The sequence below is a fragment of the Trachurus trachurus genome (assembly GCF_905171665.1).
Source record: "Trachurus trachurus genome assembly, chromosome: 16".
Taxonomy (NCBI): Eukaryota; Metazoa; Chordata; class Actinopteri; order Carangiformes; family Carangidae; genus Trachurus; species Trachurus trachurus.
In genome coordinates, this window is record NC_139902.1 from 32087974 (window position 1) to 32111150 (window position 23177).

Sequence of the window (23177 nt, forward strand, 5' to 3'; positions counted from 1 at the left end):
TAACTGAACCTGAACGCATCTTAACTGCACCTGAATGCATCTTAACAACTGCACCTGAACGCATCGTAACAGCTGCACCTGAACGCATCGTAATAACTGCACCTGAACGCATCCTATCTGCACCTGAACGCATCACAACTGCACCTGAACGCATCACAACTGCACCTGAACACATCGTAACAACTGCACCTGAACGCATCCTAATAACTGCACCTGAACGCATCGTAACAGCTGCTGCACCTGAACGCATCGTAACTGCACCTGAACGCATCTTAAAGGGATAGTTCAACATTTTGGCAAATTGGCCCATTGCCATAATCCCTATAGTCATAGCAGTAGGTTCGTTACCTTTAATTGTCGTTGCAAGCTATTTTTAGAACGGCGGAGCAGAGCCGTGAGCTGCTCAGAGCTACGCTACGGAGGCTCATTATGGGATTTCTTGGTTTCCCTCATCAAACTCATCAAATACACAATCCAACAACTCCACAACGCTCTGGTGGACAAGTTGTGAGCTGCACATTCACCACGCTATGAGATAATAACACAACGTTACCACACAGAGTTGTTTTAGAGGGAAATTCATGTAAAACCACTGATGCACGTTGCCTTCAGGGAAAGTTTTTCATCAAGCAGTCTCTGTATTTCCCTCTAAAACAACTCTGTGTGGTAACGTTGTGTTATTATCTCATAGTGTGGTGAATGTGCAGCTCACAACTTGACCACAAAAGCGTTTTGGAGTTTTGGGATTGTGTATTTGATGAGTTTGATGAGGGAAAACAAGAAATCCCATAATGAGCCTCCGTAGCGTAGCTCTGAGCAGCTCACGGCTCTGCTCCGCCGTTCTAAAAATAGCTTGCACCGACAAATAAGGGTAATGAACCTACTGCTATGACTATAGGGATTATGGCAATGGACCTATTTGCCAAAATGTTGAACTATCCCTTTAACAACTGCATCTGAACACATCCTAAGAGCTGAACCTGATCTTAACTGAACCTGAACGCATCTTAACCATTAAACCTGAACACAACTGAACAACTGAACCTGAACACATCTTACCAAATGATTGTGCACAATAACAGCATAAAACATAAATAAACCTGTACAATTCATGCAGTTATCTTCAGTTACTACGACATCATGTATTTATCTACAGGTAGATACAAACTTCTTCCTTCTCTACATCTGATTTTATTATTTTTATTTTTATTATTATTATTTTTTTTTTTATTCTACTTCATTCTGTTGTTGTTGCTTGTTTTTCTGCTTCTGCCTCGTTTCCTCTGCTGGCGACAACAACAAGAGCTTTATCTGATCTGATCTGAGGGACTTGAAGGCATCGTTCACGTAGAAACAGACAGGACCAAACAATATGACTGTGTGTGTGTGTGTGTGTGTGTGTGTGTGTGTGTGTGTGTGTGTGTGTGTGCACCTGGAAGGCGCTGCTGTTGGTGTCGATCATGTCCCACAGAGCGAAGTCCGTCTCTCTGTCTCCGCTCTCGTCCAGGTGGACCAGTCCCGTCACACCTGAGGACACAGAGAGGACACGGTCACTAACGGGTTAAACACAGGTCAGACAGGAAGTGGGCGAATTCTTCTATTCCAGGAGGAAGGAAAATAAACACAGCAGCTCTGAACATCCCGTCTCTATGACGACCAGCGTCTCTGCTGCTGAACGGACCCCAAGACTCATTATTTATCAACACAAATTGGTTTTGGATCAGAAATCACTCCACACGTTTTACTGTTCCCTGGTCTCACCATACTTTCATATTAGTCAGGTGCAAATATGACTTGACCCTAAAAAAATTCTAACAAAAGGTTTCTCAGTTGTTTTTTATAGTATTAGATGTCCTTAATAACATACTAAAAGTTTACCAAAATTTGACCACTAGAAAGGTGTTATTTTCAAGATGGCGTCCAAGATGGATAGGAAGCCTGAGGAGACACCAGAGGTGAATAGGGGAACATTTTTAACTAACAGATATCACCATGAAACTTCCCAAGTTTATCACTTACATTAAGACAAATATTTTTTGTATTACAAGTTTTGTCAAATTGTATGTTTAAATATGTAAATTAGGCAATATCTCATTAAATATGCGCTAATTTGCATATCCGAAATCTGAACAATGGATAAAAGCCACTTTCAAAATTCTTGTTTTATTTTGTTGACATACTAGAGTCAGAAGTTTTTACAGAGGGGATTTTGGATATCTCTCTTTATCACTCTGTAAATGAGAAAATACTGTCACCAGCCCTAAAAATTCAAGTTGGTCGTGTTTTTAGGAGTAAAATGTTACTTGTTGTACCCGCCTATATACGTATATATATATTGTGCTGAAGTTTGGGGCAACAACTATAAAACTATAAAACATCACTACGGCCACTAATCACCATGCAAAAAACAGCAACACACAAACTCATTATTTTTACAGTCAAAATTACTAAAATTTAAATCAAATCAAACAGCTGAAATCATGTTCAAAGTTCAATTAGATAGGTTTAAGTAGTATTCATTATTTAAGGAGAGGGGGTGGGAGTCTATAAGTTTTACTTCTTCTCACTCCTTCTCGAATACGAATTTCTATATCTCATGTTAAATGTTTTGTCTTTTTTTTAATATTATATATAGGCCTACTATATATTCAAAATAAACTTGAATCAACCATCAAATGAGTTTTTATTGTAGTTGTTTTGCAGCTTCTTACACTCGTTTCTTCTCTCTGTGTGTGTGTCTGTGATGCGTTTTAGCGAAACATCAACTCACAGAAACAACGTCGTCTCTACATCCAAACACCTGACTCGGCCTTTAACTTTCTTAAAGGAATAGTTCACCAAAAAATGAAATTCACCCTCCTTGCTTCCACATTTGTTCGTGCTCTTACACTGCACACTAGGCTGGCTTTGTAGTGTAGTGTGTTTATTTATTATATTTTATTGTCCTGTTATTGTATGTACTGGTCTCCGTTTTAACTGTTTTTATTGTCTGGATGAGTGAGAGACGTCTGAATTTCCCTACTGTGAATAATAAAGTATCTATCTATCTATCTATCTATCTATCTATCTATCTATCTATCTATCTATCTATCTATCTATCTATCTATCTATCTATCTATCCATCTATCCATCCATCCATCCATCCATCCATCCATCCATCCATCCATCCATCCATCCATCCATCCATCCATCCATCCATCCATCCATCCATCCATCCATCCATCCATCCATCCATCCATCCATCCATCCATCCATCCATCCATCCACCCACCCACCCACCTACCTATCTATCTATCTAGTAGTTTTTTATTTCTCAAAGTGCATCTGGAGACTCAATTTCATTTTTTGGTGAACTATTCCTTTAATGTCACCAGTGCAAATTGAGCTAATACAGGTGTGTGAGTCGCCTTCTGTGTGTGTGTGTGTGTGTGTGTGTGTGTGTGTGTGTGTGTCTGTTTGTGTTTACGCTGCAGCTGTTCCAACATCTGTATGAATCATATTAACACCATGTTTATATGAATGACACTGTGGTGTGTTTATTTCATCTTAATCATGTTTATATAAATCAAACACGTCAGAATGTGGATTAAAACGGCTGAAATAATGTTTTTCTGTTATAGATTCTGTTCTTTTGTAATTTCATTTCATTCTGTCCTGAGGTCTGAGCTCAGTGGGACTTCCTGATTAAATCTATATTTATACAGTATCTACATCCTTGTACATTTTCCTCCCAGGTTTAATCATTTTCCTGAATTTTCAGTGATGATGTCAAATGCTAATTATTATTTAAACGTTCTTTCCTTCTCTCCCTCTCTCTGTGCTCATACACACTGGGTCTCATTCATGAAACGTGAGCAGCACGGATTTGTGTGTAAACCCTGAGCAGCGCAAATTTACGTGGATTTCCGCATTCATCAATCTTTTAGTAGTGCTGATTTTTTCGTAGCTACTCACTAAATCTACACCTGCTCCGGACTGTGTGTAGCGCTTGTGTAAATGTAGGAATGCAAATAAATACTGCTTGTCACTGTTGAAAATTACAATTTTAATCCGTATTACTCTCTATCATGTTCAAAATACGCCGACGCCTTTGAAACACGTAATTGAAACATGACAAACAATTAGAAATATTTGGAGAGAGAGACGTTTTAGGGATCGGACACGCACAAACACGTCAAGGCTCCATCTAATGATGATAATAATCTGATATAAAACCGGAAAAAACGTATTTGTGTTGCTACAGTACACGCTCGGTGGACGCACACTTCACCCTGCACAGCAGCGCAGTCAGCACCGGTTTGGATGGAGCTGTGACGGACGGCTGGTGCTTCTGTAACAATATAACCTGCCTATATAACTTCATGTGTTGATACAACCAGCTCCTCTACAGCTGAGGCTGTGAAGAGCCTCCTCCTCCCGTCGCTGCTGTAGCTCTGTAGTTGTGTGTTTTTTTTTTTTTAAAGTTTCATATCTAACTATTCTGGCTTTACTTCTTAAACGGTTCTTTAATCAACCAAGGATAGGCCTACTTAATTCACTAAATCTGTTACTTCCCTCCAGCCTTTGACCTGTCCCAGTCACACCACTACTAACAGAAGAGAATTAAATATTTTTTCTGGACTCCACTTCACCCAAAATGACTTCGATCCGTGATCTCTCTTTTTTTCTCTCTCTCCCTCTTTCCTCGTTTGCGTCATGGCCGCAGGTGAGCAGGATGCACCTACCTCCTAATATGGTGGTCAGGATCTCCTTATATGGCTATTCATGTATGGAGATCTATGCTAATTGCTGATTACCGGGGGCGTGTTGTTAGTTTACGATGGGTTGGCATTCATCATCTTACACACGTGTTTACGATCAAATCTGAGTTTCCCGCTCCGTTCATGAATCCGGAGTAGAGTTTTAGTAGAGTGAGCTTTTATGTGCAAATCTACACACAGATTTACTCACGTTTCATGAATGAGACCCCACTGTGTTTTACAGTAATACAATATAATACAATTTTAATGAAGCTGTTTTCTCATTTTCTCATTCTTCTGTTTCTATTTTCACTCACACAGAAAAACTGTGTAAAGTGTAAAAAATGCACATTTACACCATTAACCCTCCTGTTGTCAAGGAAGAAAGCAAGGAAGGACAAAGGGAAAGATGGGAGGAAATACGGAAGGGGAAAAGGAGGGAAAAAAGATGGAGTGAGGGAACAGATTCGTTTAAGGAAGGAAGAAGGGAAAGAAGGAAGTGAAAAGTAATGTCTTATTGTTACAGATTAATTTACATGTAAACAACATTACATCTGCTTTTGAACGTGACGCTGCATCACATTGTGTAAAATAAGAGCAGAGCAGAACTGTGAAGTGATTAGAAACAGAAAATATCAGATCAATAAAGAACACAGATAGAAAAAATAAAGAATAATAGATAGTAAAAAAAGAATTAAATGTTTTTCAATGAGCCTCAGTGTTTTCTCAGCAGAGAGAGGAGGGGAGAGGTTTCTACACTTCAGGTTTGTGGATGGAAAAAAAGAAAATAGACATCAGAGGTTAATTGCAGGCAGTTAGCAGTTAGCAGTTAGCGCGCACATGGCTATAAAGACCCAGACGACTTGTCTCCATGGTAACAGAGCAAATCAGGATGGAGAGGGAGAGAGAGAGGGAGGAGGTGGTGATCGGTCAGAGAGGAAACAAACAGAGTAGGAGTCACCTGGGAGGCTTTTATTTTGAAATCTCATCACTATTAAATGGAAACCAAACACAAACAGCAACAGGTGAATATGTAATAATAATGTGCGCAAATTAGCAAATATGTCGCTGTTAAAAAATGTTAATTAATTCACAGGAGTAAGATCAGAGAAAAGCAAGATGGCCGACTACTTCATTCACAAAACACAGTGGGTCTCATTCATGAAACGTGAGTAAATCTGTGTGTAGATTTGCACATAAAAGCTCACTCTACTAAAACTCTACTCCGGATTCATGAACGGAGCGGGAAACTCAGATTTGATCGTAAACACGTGTGTAACTTCATGAATGCCAACCCATCGTAAACTAACAACATGCCCCCGGTGATCAGCAATCAGCATAGATCTCCATACATGAATAGCCATATAAGGAGATCCTGACCACCATATTAGGAGGTAGGTGCATCCTGCTCACCTGCGGCCATGACGCAAACGAGGAAAGAGGGAGAGAGAGAAAAAAAAGAGAGATCACGGATCGAAGTCATTTTGGGTGAAGTGGAGTCCAGAAAAAATATTTAATTATTTTCTGTTAGTAGTGGTGTGACTGGGACAGGTCAAAGGCTGGAGGGAAGTAACAGATTTAGTGAATTAAGTAGGCCTATCCTTGGTTTATTAAAGAACCATTTAACAAGTAAAGCCAGAATAGTTCGATATGAAACATGAAAAAAAATAAAAATAAAAATACACACAACTCCAGAGCTACAGCAGCGACGGGAGGAGGAGGCTCTTCACAGCCTCAGCTGTAGAGGAGCATGGTTGTATCAACACATGAAGTTATATAGGCAGGTTATATTGTTACAGAAGCACCAGCCGTCTGTCACAGCTCCATCCAAACCGGTGCCGACTGCGCTACTGTAGGGTGAAGTGTGCGTCCACCGAGCGTGTAGCAACACAAAAAAGTTTTTTCCGGTTTTATATCAGATTATTATCATCATAAGATGGAGCCTTGACGTGTTTGTGCGTGTCCGATCCCTAAAACGTCTCTCTCTCCAAATATTTCTAATTGTTTGTCATGTTTCAATTACGTGTTTCAAAGGCGTCGGCGTATTTTGAACATGAGAGAGTAATACGGATTAAAATTGTAATTTTCAACAGTGACAAGCAGTATTTATTTGTATTCCTACATTTACACAAGCGCTACACACAGTCCGGAGCAGGTGTAGATTTTGTGAGTAGCTACGAAAAAAATCAGCACTACTAAAAGATTGATGAATGCGGAAATCCACGTAAATTTGCGCTGCTCAGGGTTTACACACAAATCCGTGCTGCTCATGTTTCATGAATGAGACCCAGTGTGATGATGTCACAGGAGGGGGCGGGGTCAGAGGTCAGGACGAGTCGGTTAGACTGAAATGTCAGAGCACTGAGGGCTAATTATAGTCATAAATATAACACACACACACACACACACACACACACACACACACACACACACACACACACACACACACACACACACACACACACACACACACACACACACTTTCCTGGAAAGCTCTGCATCACTTACCAGGAAACCTCACACACAGGTCAATGTTAAAGGGACAGTTCAACATTTTGTCAAAGTGTTCCATTGCCATAATCCCTATAGTCATAGCAGTAGGTTCGTTACCTTTAATTGTCGGTGCAAGCTGTTTTTAGAACAGCGGAGCAGAGCCGTGAGCTGCTCAGAGCTACGCTACGGAGGCTCATTATGGGATTTCTTGGTTTCCCTCATCAAACTCATCAAATACACAATCCAACAACTCCACAACGCTCTGGTGGACAAGTTGTGACCTGCACATTCACCACACTATGAGATAATAACACAACGTTACCACACAGAGTTGTTCTAGAGGGAAATTCATGCAAAACCACTGATGCGTGTTACCTTCAGGGACAGTTTTTCAGAAAGCAGTCTCTGTATTTACCTCTAAAACAACTCTGTGTGGTAACGTTGTGTTATTATCTCATAGCGTGGTGAATGTGCAGGTCACAACTTGTCCACCAGAGCGTTGTGGAGTTGTTGGATTGTGTATTTGATGAGTTTGATGAGGGAAACCAAGAAATCCCATAATGAGCCTCCGTAGCGTAGCTCTGAGCAGCTCACGGCTCTGCTCCGCCGTTCTAAAAATAGCTTGCACCGACAATTAAAGGTAATGAACCTACTGCTATGACTATAGGGATTATGGCAATGGGCCAATTTGCCAAAATGTTGAACTATCCCTTTAACAGCATCATATAGTCCTGTCAGTGTGTGTTTACGACGACAGAGAGAATAAATCATTAACTTCTTTGTTTCACAGACAAAAAAACGGGAACAGACTGTGACATCACAGTGGGAGTTGTTGGTACGGAGTCACATCAGGGTCAAAAAGGTCGAAGCTGTCGATCACTGTGGTGTAAAAACATCAAGAGACTGTGAGAACGGACGGGACAGGGACTCACACACTTATTAAAATGAATTCTTTCCTTCTTAAAACCACAAAGCGTTGCTTTTTATGTTTCTTTAATTGTTCTGTCTTTTCTATTTCTGGTGAGTTTTGAATTGTAAATCATTTAGTAATTAATTTCACCTAATTAACTTTCGTTTCTCTCTCCTCTTGTCTTGTAAAACTGTTTCCTTTATTGTTCTTTTATAGCTCCATAAAGCACTCTGTCTGAGTCTGAGTTTCCCTCATGTGTGAAATTAAATACATGGATTTAACTGATTCTATATTTCTGCTGTTGTTAAATCACTTGTAATGAAGTCTTTGAGAAGTGCTCTACGAATAAAGATGATTGTTTTTACTTTCAAAGAAACTTGTAATATTGTGGTAGGAGTAAAGGGGGAAAAAATAAGCCTAGTCGGGGGTATTTGGGGCATATTCCATTAGTGTATGGCTCATTTGCATATTCAAATTAATTTTCAAAGAAACTTGTAATACAAAAAATGGCACATTTCATGAATACTTTCATTGTGTAAAGTTTCATTGTGGTAGCAGTAAAGGAAAAAAAGAAATAGCCCCATTGGGGTGTATTGTTTTCTGGCCTTATTGGCACCATAGACTTTATACAGTAAATCAGTCTCGGATTGATGAGAATTAAACATATTTCCTCAACTAGGATTTCTAAGGACTTTTAGTATGTTGTTCTGGACACCTCATAGAAATGATGTATGGTGAAAAACATTCTGTTACAATTAGTTCTATTTTTGGATCCAAAATGAGCTAGATTGCCTGGACTAATTGTGATTCATCTGTATCAGAAGCTCAACAACATTTAATAATCAAAATCTGTGATTATTGATCATGTCCTCAGTGCAGCTCTGCAGGAAACTCATCGATAGAAACGAAAGTAAAACAAAAAAACTCATAAATAGAAATGAAAAAAAATAAAGAAAGAAATAGAAACAGGTAGAAATCCTCTAATGAATAATTGACCACTGTGTTTTCCTACAGTGTTGTGTGGATCCTGAACACAACACTAACAAAACAGGTATTTGGCCCAGAAAACTATGTTTTGTATAATTTATCTAAAAAGAAAAGATCCCTGTGTGCTCAATACGTCGGCACAGCAGAAGACGATAGAATTTGTAATTTATGTGACATCCAAGAGGTGGAGAATGAAATTCATTTTGTGTTCTACTGTCCTTTCTGACTCTATAAGACAACAATTGTTTAGTAAAGTAGATCCAAATAACGAATCTGTGTGGTTAGACGATGCTGAGAAGCTAAAACTTCTTTTTCAGTCGAATATATTTGCATTTTCTTTATTTCTTGAAAAGGCTTGGGTAATGAGACGAAGAGCGATATATAGTATTGAAACCGTAATCTTAAATTGTTTATTCATGTGTCGGACTGTTTAGTCTTTTTTTCTTGTATTTTTCATTAAATGTGTCACTGTCTTGTAATCCCATATGGGATGGGACACAGTGATTCAACATTATTCTTCTTGCCTTATGTGTGTTTGTCTCTCCAGGTTTATTTATCTGGGGTGAAAACAGCTTCGTCAGCTCCTAGACAGTAACATCACACCTCCTCCTCCTCCTCCTCCTCCTCCTCCTCCTCCTCCTCCTCCTCCTCCTCCTCCTCATCGTCATGGTGAAGCGCGGTGCGTTTGAGTCCCTGCCGGACGCCAGAGAGCGTCAGAGCAGCTGTAAACGTCCTGATCCATTAGTTAATGGAGCGGAAACGTCAGAGGGAGGAAGCTGTAATCTGATCCCAGGCCTGCTCCGTGTCCGATCTGTCACCGACGTTATCGCTACGGAAATCTGATTACTCTCCTCCTCCTCCTCCTGCTCCTCCTCCTCCTCCTCTCCCTCTCTCTCTCCCATTCACTGCTTTTCCTTCACACACTCCTCCTCATATATCATTTTATTAGCTCTGTGCCCCTTCACCTTTATTAAACATGAATATTCCTGGATGAGGGTCGATCTCCGTCTCATCACAGTCACTTCACACTGGGAAGAATCTGATTTAATTTCACTTTGTGTGTTGTAGAGTTTAGATTTAATTACATCTGCAAGCCTGAAACTGGGATTAATTAAAGAGCTGTGATGGATAAACTGGTGGGAGGTAGTTACAGGGCCGTTGCTAGGAATTCTGGGCCCCCTTAAAGAATACTAAAGTGGGCCCCTCCCCCTAACTTTTCCTTTTTTTTCTCCTAGACTACGTATGTATTATCGTTTTTTATTTAGCCTTCTTTGTTTTGAAAAACTCAAGTATCTTAGCAAGAATATTTGTCTCATTTCTAGTCAAAATGTCATTTCTAGTCAAAACAAATCTCATTCTACTTAAAATAAGACACATCATATTAAAAGTAGCTTGTTTTTAGACACTTTTTACTTCTTTCAAGCATATTTTCCCTTGGAGTAAGTAGAAAAAATCTGATAGTGGAGCAAGTTTTTCTTCCTTATTACAAGCACAAAAACTTACTTTCAATGGCAGATTTTTCTATTTATTGTGAATTTAAGTGAAAATGATCTAAAAACAAGTTAATTGTTAGGTAATGAGTCTTATTTTAAAGGGACAACGAGGAATTTTGGAAAAGCGAAGCGTTTTCACACTACATTTATGACCCTCCGCACGCACCGTACATTTCTTTGACCGGGCGCAAGACAGACTCATGTTTTCATTCATCAATAATTAAAGTCAGAGGTTCAAAGAGGTTCACATACCACCGTAGTTCCGACCATAAACGGCGATTCGGCGGCGTTATTCTCATGACTCGCCATGAAGGAAACGCTGGTCGGCTCGACCAGCATTTCCGCCGCCACTAATAATAACAAAACAACGATAGAGACAAAACAATATATTTATCGAAAAAGGGCCCATTAACTCATTGAGTGCCGCGCTCCTTTCCAAAGTTTTAGTCAAGTGTACCGGCAATTTAGACCATTTTTGACTTTTTATGTAGAGCCACAGTGTATTCTATATTATTGCCACCAACACATACTGTGGCTCAATTGAAAGGTTTAACTTTATGCTTCAAATGACCACAAACCGTTTGTTTCTACGTGCCTCCGTTCCTGAGAAAAGTCAAGCTAAACATGGCTGGGTTTCACCAAAATCCCTCCTTTTTTTCTAGAAAAGGAGATAGAGCGTCTTTTATGAAAGGTGCTCTGTTTGTGTCTGTCGCTCTTCTGACACTCGCATTTCTGGATCAAAGGGCTCGTATAAGATAAATATATACAACAATTGTTGTTCTATTCACAAAACCACCATCGGGGGCGGGGGGGGCGCCACTAAACAACAATAACACAGACGCACCGTGCCGTGTCACAGCTTCTCGCCGCGGAACGTGAGGGTCTGTCGGCCACCGCGGCTCGGGAAGACCGGTCCCGCCGGTGGTCGCGGTCCTTCTGTGGTACGGGTCGGTGATGCCGGTCTGCTTTGACCCAGAGACCATCAGATTTTACCGCGGGAGGACTTTGGGGAGGACACGGTGTTGCTCCAGATGAAGACCGGGCGGACTGTCGGCTGAGAGCTTCCTGGTTCAGCTCCGAGCAGCTCGAGCAGCTCGAGCAGCAGCGCAGGTGAGAGCAGAGCAGCTGCTGCATCTGCATGCAGAACTCGTTTGCAGAAGCCGAGTTATGATAAAAAATTCCAGATCATGAGCTGTCATGTGACTTTGATCGTCATCTATTTCAGTTCTCCTCGTCGTAGAGTCCCCAAATTTACATATAATGTGTATTAAAGTGTCTATTTTCATAATTTAAAAAAAAAGCAAAAAACGTAAAATTACGTTTTTGGCACTCAACGCATGGGAACGAAAAACGAGAAATTACGTGGTTGGCACTCAATGAGTTAACAAGTGTGGGTAGCGGAGATTCGTCCACATTAATGCGAGACTTTTTTATAACCGAATAGAAACTCCTCGTTGTCCCTTTAAGTGGAAAGAGATTAGTTTTGACTAGAAATGAGACATTTGGACAAGAAATAAGACAAATATTCTTGGAAAGATGTAGAGTTTTTACAGTGTACTATGAGTATCAGTCAGGGTCTTACGCAGAATAAATCAGTCATACAAAGATTAGACTACTGGGGTTTTTTATGGGCCCCACTGGGCGCTGGGCCCCTAGAGTTATCATCACCTTTCTCCCCTATACAACGGCCCTGGGTAGTTTAGTTACCACAAAAAAAGCACGTTGCACCCAATTTCCCTCTGTTGAATTTTGATTTAAATGTAATGAATGTGTTGATTTCTGTCCAGAGCCCTGAGGCAGCGCTGCACTTCTGTCCAGTAGCTTAGACACATTCAAACAAACTAATGTGACTGATACAGTTGTTAGATTTCATCAATGAGACCAACATTTATCTCCTAAAAAGAGTTTAACCAGCCGGTGGTAAACCTCTAAAAACCTGCAGTAAGTCCCGATAAAATCTGTTTTATTTTCTCCCAAATTCATTTTTTTCCATTTTCATTTTTGGGAATTTAGTTGTTTTGTTTTTTTTACCTTGTATTCTTATTTTCATACCAAAAAGAGTGTGTTTTTAATGTCAATGACTAAAATGTACACAAATTAAATAGAAATTACTTTTCCTCCAGACCTAGAAGTACTTCAAATACCAACTTAATATTAATGCTTATGACTTTTAAACTGTTTCCAGTAAAATAAATATATTAGTTTAAGGTAAATTCATGCACGTTGCCTTCAGGGGCAGTTTTTCATCATCAGTCTCTGTATTTCCCTCTAAAACAACTCTGTGTGGTAACGTTGTGTTATTATCTCATAGCGTGGTGAATGTGCAGGTCACAACTTGTCCACCAGAGCGTTGTGGAGCTGTTGGATTGTGTATTTGATGAGTTTGATGAGGGAAACCAAGAAATCCCATAATGAGTCTCTGTAGCGTAGCTCTGAGCAGCTCACGGCTCTGCTCCGCCGTTCTAAAAACAGCTTGCACCGACAAGTAAAGGTAACGAACCTACTGCTATGACTATAGGGATTATGGCAATGGGGGAATTTGACAAAAATGTTGAACTATCCCTTTAAAACCTAATAGAGACGTATCGTAGTAACAGCTTTCAGCCTGTTTTACTGTTATTGTACCTTCAGTAGTTACATACTGAATGTAAAATAATGAACAGTGTCAAATCTCCACACGCCCACTCTTTTACCATTTCAAATAAATAAACTTTATTAAACCAGAGCTGTGAGCGTCACTGACAGTTTGACACCCGTCGGATTAAAGAGGTGTTTGTTTGTTGAAACCTGTTGCCTGGTAACCAGGTTCAGCTGGTCCTGGGTTTATAAATCACAGATTAGAAAGGGCTGACAGGTCTTATTATGGGATGCAGCTCTGAGATGACATCGAAGGAGTCAGAAGCAGAGGAGGAGGAGACGGGTTAATCACATCACAACAGGAGCAGCAGGAGGCCACACACACACACACACACACACACACACACACACACACACACACACACACACACACACACACACACACACACACGTGTTAATCTACAGCAGGAGACAGAAAGCAGAGTAAATGAATGACAGTGTGATGTTTCCTCCGCTGACTGATCCTCCACTGTAGACTAACATCAGGAGAAAGAGAAAGAGAAGGAAGAAGAGAAGGAGGAAGAAGAAAAGGAGGAAGAGGAGGAGGAAGAGGATGAAGAGAAAGAGGAAGAAGAACAGAAGGAGGAAGAAGAAAAGGAGGAAGAGGAGCAGAAGGAAGAAGAGAAGGAGGAAGAGGAGGAGGAAGAGGATGAAGAGAAAGAGGAAGAAGAACAGAAGGAGGAAGAAGAAAAGGAGGAAGAGGAGCAGAAGGAAGAAGAGAAGGAGGAAGAGGAGGAGGAAGAGAGAGAGGAGGAAAAGGAAGAAGAGAAGGAGGAAGAAGAGGAGGAAGAAGAAAAGGAGGAGGAAAAAGAGGAGGAGGAAGAGAAAGAGAAGGAAGAAGAGAAGGAGGAAGAAGAAAAGGAGGAAGAGGATGAAGAGAAAGAGGAGGAAGAAGAGAAGGAGGAAGAAGAAAAGGAGGAAGAGGAGCAGAAGGAAGAAGAGAAGGAGGACGAGGAGGAGGAATAAGAGAAGGAGGAAAAGGAAGAAGAGAAGGAGGAAGAAGAGGAGGAAGAAGAAAAGGAGGAGGAAAAAGAGGAGGAGGAAGAGAAAGAGGAGGAGGAGAAGGAGTAAGATGAGGAGGAGGAGGAAGAGGAAAAGGAGGAGGAAGAGGTTTCTTCATCCCTCCCTCCACTGAGGTTCAACTTCCTGTGATGTCACTGCTATAAACCACATAGATACACGTGTTTATATCTATATACATACATATATATATATCAGAGGAGGCTGGTCCATTGAGGCAGAGGAGGTTGGTCCTCCTCTATTTTTGAGAGGCAAAAGGAAAATTTATTTTTTATTTAAGAAAGAGTAACTGGTTGAAATAAATCATTACCAAATCTCAGTATAATTTATAAAATATTATATATGTATTTTATCATAAAAAAAGTTTGTTTTTTGGAAGAAAATCCACTTAAAACGGCTCAACTGCGCCGCCAGCAGGCTCAGGAGACAGAGCAGGCTGTGTGAGGAGCAGGGAGCAGGAAGGTGGGGGCTCTACGGAGGTGGCAAGATTTTTACCTCCCTAACTGGCCTCGGGGCGGGATCTTCTTCCATTGACTCAATGCATTTAGGATGTCTTCATCCTGACCTGTGATTGGCTAAGACACATAAAATGACGTCATGACGGAGGAGGCTCTTCTGTACCAATCAGCAATCAGAACACAAGATTGACAGCAGGTTGGTCCAATGACAGTTCTCCAACCCCCTTGGTTACTGTTGCTATGTGCGCCAAACTTTCACTCCCAGCCGTGCTGCTTATGCTGCTCCTAGCACAAGAAATACGGAGTTTTCAGAGATATTGGCATCGATTTGAAAGGAAATATCAGCAGATTTCTGGATAAACTGTTAGGAGATATCAGAGAGAAGCAGTCAGAGAGATTGTTAATAGTTTTCAGTTACGTGACCTGGGCAGCTGGAGGGTAAACAAAGACACGACCGGACTTTTTTTTTTTTCTCCGCCATCAGCTCAGATAAAAGCATAGCTATATCTAAGAGGTAAAAGCCAAATATGTATGTAATTTGAGTGGAACACTTTGTTTTGTTATTAATAATTACAGATTTTCATGGTTTTTGTTTTTCCTTTTTAAATCAGAGGGTGTAAATCCCCACTGTGGCATTTACAGGTGTTGAACACTGGCCTGCTTTTTTTTTTTTTTACATCCCACATCCAAGATCATGGCTCTGTCTTTTTCATTAGGCCTGTGTTAATCTGAAAACAGTAAGATTTAATAAAATTATGTTGTTTTTAAGAAATCTTGTAAGACATTGTTTTACTGTTTAATTTTCATTGAATATAATAAAGTAGGGAGAAGTAGTGCTATAAAATAAAATGAGGCCGTGGACTGGTGTTCCTCCTGTCCTCCCTAATTTTTTCAGTCACCAGCCGCCACTGATATATATATATATATATATATATATATATATATATATATATATATATCTATGTATAAACCAGATGATGAGGTCATAACTACAAACCTCTGATAACTGGATCTTAACGACTGCGTTGACTCAGTGATGGAGTTGCATTGTGGGTAATGTAGGCACCAAACATGTGTTTTTGTTGGTTTATGAACCTTAAAGTGATGTTTCTTTTTCCAGATGTTTAATAACTGAGGAACCAACAGTTTACTGTAAATTAGTTTTCTTTTGTTTTTGCTCTACTGACAAAATCTGAAGGATCGCCCACTACGTATTTCACTCTCTCATATAAATAATAAAACTTACAACGGAGTATTAGGGCCACATTGAGAAAAAATCAAAAAAACAGACTGCGAGAATGAAGTCATAAATTTACGAGAGTAAGTCGTACATTTCCTACGAGAAAAAAGTCCTAACATTACGAGAATAAAGTCGTAAATTTACGAGAATAAAGTCATAAATTTACGACTTTATTCTCAAAGTTTGTGATTTTTTTATTTGTCAATGTGGCCCTATACTAGAAAAGAAAAAGATTTTACTTTAAAATATGAATAAATTTGACAATAAAGTGTTTTACAGATGTTTTTCATAGAACGACGGCGCTGAGGAACTTGTTTTCACTCTGTTCTGAACTGATTTTAGAAACTTAACTCGAAACGATGAAGGAAACGATCGTTTAACTTTAACAGAGTGTGTTTGAACGCATCACTGACTCTGACCCTCTTCTTCCTGTTTAAAAGGCCACGGGCTGATGGAGAGAAAGGAGCAGCAGGAGGACGGAGGAGAGGAGAGGAGGAGGAGGAGGAGGAGGATCTGGTTTCATAGACGGTCCACGGGTTCACACAATTAGATTTACAGGCTATTTTTGGGGTGAGAGAGGGAGAGAGAGAGAGATGAGTGTGAAGAGACGGTCGGAGTGATTGATTGACAGAAACGAGACGGACGGACGGAGGAGAAGATGGAGAAACATGACAAGAAGAGACAGAGAGAGAAAATGAAGGAGAAAGAGAGAGAGAGAGAGAGAGAGAGAGAGAGAGAGAGAGAGAGAGAGAGAGGAGCTGCTCTCAGATCAGATTCAATAACACTTCAACTTCAACAGGTTTGAATTAATTAACAGCTTTGATAATCACATTAAACAGGATCAATATCCATCGATCACATGACTCAGATCATCTCAGGTGTGATGATGCAACAGTCTGAGTTTTGATTGGTGCAGAATTACAGCTCCTGTTTATTTGGAAATAGATATTTAAAAATAATAATAATAATAATAAAGACAAATGAAAGTGTCATCTGTCCGTCCTCCTTTAAGACAGAAGTGTGGTCGTTTCATCCTGGTGTGAGAACGAAGCAGCTGATGTTCATTAACGCTGCGTTAGGTCACAGAGAGACGACAGCTCAAACACCGACGGATGGAAAAACAAAGAGGAGGAGAGGAAGGAGTGAAGAGGAGGACAAACAGCCTGCGTAAACACAAGAGGACTCCTCCTCCTCCTCCTCCTCCTCCTCCTCCTCCTGAGGCCTATTCCTACCTTTTTTATTCTAACCTTTTTTATTTATCACTTCCATCTGTTGGATGGATGTTGTCGTCACTCCTTCTCCTCCTCCTCATCATCATCATCAGTCTGATTATTCTCATTCGCACCGAGTCAAAGTGCAGCAGGTCGTTTATATTACGTAATGAACCTGCGTTAAATCTTTTCTCTCAGCTTGAGTCTGGTTGGATTAAAACAACGTGACGTTCAGAGTGCGTGGGACACGTGAGACTCGTAGGAGGGAAAGAATAAAAGGTGGAGAAGTGAAGGGTGGAGAGCAGCAGCGGGGGGCGGTTCAGACAAATTGGACCTTTTCAGCTGAGCAGGGAGAGATGATTATCATCATTATTTTCATTATTATTATTATTATAACTACAGAGTCTGTGTGGAGCTGGACGGAGCTGCTGCTGCTGCTGCTGCTGCTGGGGGACAGGAAACTACACGACACCGTCAATGAAACAGCCAGCAGCAGCTCAGACAGTCACGCTGTTTTCTACACCACATATCGTACTGCCTACTACATACTGCGTTAGTATGTACTGTATACTGCATACTGAATGTGGGATTCAGTATACTACTTCAGCAGACCGACACCGTTCACACCGCAGTACACAGTATACAAGTTTCCCAGAATGCATTTCGCGGCAACCGGTAGCGGTAGCTGTAAAACAGGCGAAAAGCTGTTTTATTTCCCGCTCTAGCGCTGTAATTATGTAACTTTATTGAAGCAGAAGTGGGTGATCCGGTCGTTTTCGCTAATGCTGCGTTCCAGGCAGGCTTTTGAAATCGTAAATTACAGCTTCAAGTCACAACTTACGACTTTGTAGCGTTCCAGGCAACCCACTCGTGTTTTTCCGACCTGTTTTACCGGTGAAAGTCACTATAACGGCCACTTGTAACTTCCGACCGGTGAACTCGTACCAGATCGAACTGGTACCACTTCACGGTCGGAAAAATACGAGTTTCCTTGAACGCACCATAACAGTCCTCGTCGCTACGTCACCACATTCACGGCGTTCCTTGGCTGCACACACAGCCCTGCATGCCGTTCTCTCTCCTCATTGGATAAAAACTGTAGGATACGATAAATGTTTTCTCTTCGGCTCAGAGCAGAGCAGAGGGACTGAGAGACCCGTGTTTCAGACCAAACACTCTATGTAAAGTGATTGCTGTCGGAAGATATAACTATTTAAGACTTATATTAACACAAATATATCACTCACTTCTGCTTTAAGTTTTAATATGTTTTCATGCGAGAAAGTAACTGTTAAGACCCCAAATATACGACCAGTTTATCCAAATGACGGCTGTTTAGACGTTTGCTCCGATGTTTTTCGGAGAAGTGAAGCTCTGCAACGACCGGGACATCACAGAGGCCGTAGCTGGTCTGCAGAGCTGCTCGGCCGGCCAACCTCCGTCGTCATCCCGGGGGAGAAAACCATCGCTAATTCACTTACCCGCAGGTTTTTAGGCTGGTTAAATTCTTTCTAGGAGATAAATGCTGGTCTCATTGATGAAATCTAACACCTGTATCAGTAGCATTAGTTAGTCTGAATGAAAAGTGAAGCTTCCTGGGTGTATTGGACAGAAGAGCAGCGCTGCCTCGGGGCTCTGGAGTCTACGGACAGAAATCACCACATTTACATAAATAAATAAATGTTTTACAATGAACCGATCAGTCTGCATGAAGTTTTATTTTATTAAACTATGTAACATACAGTACACAGCAAAGATACTTCACTACCGTCTTTGGTTACGGTTAGACGTCAGGGGCGCATTGCATTGTGGGATACAGTACGCAATGTAGTCTGGTGAGATGCATACTGGAGATATATTTTCTAAAATCAGTACGACATCCGGGAATTTTTCGCATACTGTAGATTTTGCTTTTGTTTGCATACTGCATACTGCATACTGCATTTTGGCCAAATCAGTACGTACTAGCAGTATATTATGCGGTCTCGAATACAGCCTCAGTCACCGCCCTCCTCCTCTTCTTCCTCTTCCTCCTCCTACACACCCGTGACCTCTGACCTGGTGACCTTTCAAAATAAAACACCACCTCCTCTCTCCTCATTCAGAACGAACAAACAACCAGGACCTGAAGAGAAAGTCTCCCAGAGCTCAGACAAAGAGCAGCAGCAGCAGCAGATCCATCAGCCACACAGAGACGACCGGTCCAACGGGTCCAACCCGACACACCATCACTGTGTGTGTGTGTGTGTGTGTGTGTGTGTGTGTGTGTGTGTGTGTGTGTGTGTGTGTGTGTGTGTGTGTGTGTGTGTGTGTGTGTGTGTGTGTGTGTGTGTGTGTGTGTCATCCATCGGCGGTGTGGTTTGTGTGTTTTGGAGAAGTGAAAACAGAAGAAGCTGCAGCAGCTTCGACTCATCCATCACATGGAGCTGAAGGCTCAAACACACACACACACACACACACACACACACACACACACACACACACACACACACACACACACACACACACACACACACACACACCTCTCCAGGACCACGGCTCTGAGCCTGAACCACATGAGCTGCTTCAGTCTTTTTACTTAATTTTGTCTCTTTTGTCAGTAGATTTCTCCTAAATTCACCAACAGTGAGTCTGACTCATGTCTATCAGGTGTCAGTAGCCACGTTTCCATCAGCGTGTTTAGATGCATCTAGAAGTATCGCATCAGAAAATGATAATGGAAACGCTGTAATTCGAGCTAAAATTCCCTGATTCGCACAAACTACAATATACTCGCTAGAGCCGAGTTTTGGTTGATTCAAAGGGATGGAAACAGTTATGTTTGCATTAAAGCAGAAGTAAGTGATATATTTGTGTTAATATAAGTCTTAAAGGAGCATTATCGCAAATACAGCAGTAATAGCATAAAATAAGCTGAAATATGCAAAAGATGGGTCGGGGGGAGCCATAACTAAATTTACAAAAAAAATCGCCAACAGTATAGTGTCCGTGGGGCAAATGCAGCATTTGTCTTTGTTATGATCCAAGCCGGCCCGGCGCTTGCTGCGTTAAAATGCACTCGGAACTCGCAAATCCGACCTCCGAAACGGACAAATATGCAACAGTAAGTAATGTAGCAGTGTTAGGCTGCTCACAGTCACTGAATCGCTGGTAGAACACTTTGTCTCCACGTCCCTGTGTCTTTCTTCAGCTGTCCTCTCAGCGTTATTAAGGAGCAGGACGTTTCAGTTGCTGTTGTTGTCGTTGTGGTTGTGCGCGAGGTAGAGCTGCCGCTTCCACTAGCGAGTTTTCTTTTTCCCGCGATTGCACGTTCATTCGGCCTGGTGAGGGAGGAGGAGGGGGGAGGGAGAAGGAGGGGGGGCGGGGGGGGCACTAAACGAGGCTGCTCTCTCTCTCTGACAGCTGCCCACTTGTTTATATCTGATAAGCTCCGCCTGGCTCCATCTAGTGGCCGAATTTTGCGATAATACTCCTTTAAATAGTTATATCTTCCGACAGCAATCACTTACATAGAGTGTTTGGTCTGAAACACGGGTCTGTCAGTCACTCTGCTCTGCTCTGAGCCGAGGAGAAAACATTTATCGTATCCTACAGTTTTTATCCAATGAGGAGAGAGAACGGCATGCAGGGCTGTGTGTGCAGCCAAGGGACGCCGTGAATGTGGTGACGTAGCGACGAGGACTGTTATGGTGCGTTCAAGGAAACTCGTATTTTTCCGACCGTGAAGTCGTACCAGTTCGATCTGGTACGAGTTCACCGGTCGGAAGTTACGAGTGGCCGTTATAGTGACTTTCACCGGTAAAACAGGTCGGAAAAACACGAGTGGGTTGTCTGGAACGCTACAAAGTCGTAAGTTGTGACTTGAAGCTGTAATTTACGATTTCAAAAGCCTGCCTGGAACGCAGCATTAGCGAAAACGACCGGATCACTCACTTCTGCTTTAATAAAGGAGAAAAACATCCCTGCTATCCACTTGTCACTAAAGCTTGTTTTTAATGGAAACACACAGGATTCTAATTTAATGCACATTCTTTTAATGTGCATTTCCCAGTAATACGGATCACATTGGATGGAAACATGGCTATTGTTAAGCTCTCTCTCTCCTGAACAATGATGTAGGCTCCAAATATTGTAATTTCCTCCGTATCAGCAACAAATTGTTCAAGTAGAATTGACAATAACAATCTATTAGTTTTACAGTCCATGTCTTTAAGGCCGTTTTCTCAGAAAGAGTTTTTCAGACTCAGCTAGAAATCTCCACTTCAGCAGCACTTACAGACACCAAACCTTCCACTTCGATCCCTTTCTATATTCTGGAGGTTTTTACAGAGGGGATTGTTTATATCTCATTCACAGCCTCATTTATACAACATTTTATCACTAAAAACATGGCGACATTAGATTCTTTAGGTCTGGTGACAGTATTTTCTCATTTACAGAGTGATGAAAAGAGATATCCACAATCCTCCTCTGTAAAAACTAAAGACTCTGTGTCAATATATGTCAACAAAATAAAACAAGATTTTTGAAAGTGGCTTCATCCATTGTGCTTTTCATGCTTTGATTTTTTCCTGAAGTCCTTGCAATTGTCAATTACAATATTAATATATATATATATTAGGGCCGGGACTCGATTAAAAAAATTAATCGAATTAATCAGAGGCTTTGTAATTAATTAATCGCATTTTAATCGCATATAAATATTTGACCTGAGAACAGTGAGAAGCATTTTTTTTTTCACATGGATTTTAGTATACCATTGAATGACTGAATACATAAGCTTAAAGGGACAACGAGGAGTTTTGGAAAAGCGAAGCGTTTTCACACTACATTTATGAGCCTCCGTGCGCACCGTAAAATTCTTTGACCGGCGCAAGACGGACTCATGTTTTCATTCATCAATAATTAAAGTCAGAGGTTCAAAGAGGTTCAGTTACTGTCGTAGTTCCGACCATAAACGGCGATTCAGCTGCGTTATTCTCATTAAGGAAACGCTGGTCGGCTCGACCAGCATTTCCGCCACCACTAATAATAACAACATAACGATAGAGACAGAATGATATATTTATCGAAAATGGGCCCATTAACAAGTGTTAAGAGATCAGAGATGGTGTTTTAAATAACCATGCTAGCGTTTCACCAGCTCTCATCTCTGCCAGTCAGCCTCTCAAACTGCCGCCTCTCTCGCGTGCGGGCGCACCACACGTAGACACACGTGAGAAAAGAAAAAAGAAAAAAAAAAAAAAAGTGCGATTAAAATGCGTTAATTTTTTTAACGCGTTAATTTTTGTGTAATTAATTAATCGTAATTAATGCGTTAAAGTCCCGGCCCTAATATATATATGTCAATATATTACTGTATATTATTTCTGGGGTGTTTCTATGCAATCAACCGTTATTTCTGGGCTATTTCTAGACATTATGATGCAATTAATTGGCTGTTTCTTGACATTATCATGTAATTAGCAGCCTGTAAATTAGAGGGTTATACCCACATTTGCATAAAGCAGCATATTTGTGCATTTTGAAACCGATTAGTGATTATTGGTGATTAACAGCAGCCCTGCAGTGTCTCAGAGGTCTGACAGTGAATGCATCGTCTGCAGCAGCTGAGCAGAGCAGAAGTTTCCACCTGCATCTTATTAATAGACTCTGTAACTTAACGCGTCGCCGCCGCTGTCGGGATGAAGTGGACACGATCCCTGTGACATCTCCACCGCAGCAGCAGCAGCAGCAGCAGCCAATGGAAAAGCTGCATCCAGGGGGGAAACGGGGAGCTGATCCCAGGTCTGCACCGCCAGCAGCAGAGAGACAGAATGAGAGGAGAGGAGAGGAGAGGAGAGGAGAGGAGAGGAGAGGAGAGGAGATGAGAAGGAGGAGGAGAGGAGAAGAGAGGAGAGGAGAGGAGAAGAGAGGAAAGAAAGAGGAGGGGAGAGGAGAGGAGAGGAGAGGAGAGGAGAGGAAAGAAAGAGGAGGGGAGAGGAGAGGA

General features: G+C 41.3%; 1 protein-coding gene across 1 annotated transcript in view; it reads right to left on the reverse strand.

Annotated features, from left to right (window-relative positions):
- The window catches only part of LOC310999804 (atrial natriuretic peptide receptor 1-like), a gene marked incomplete at both ends in the record, with an annotated part of 127886 nt that overhangs the window by 34599 nt on the left and 70110 nt on the right, over window positions 1-23177 (reverse strand). Inside the window, one exon of the mRNA XM_083990370.1 lies at window positions 1433-1527. Within this exon, the coding sequence (XP_083846496.1) occupies window positions 1433-1527 (95 nt within the window). The remainder of the gene's footprint in view (window positions 1-1432; window positions 1528-23177) is intronic.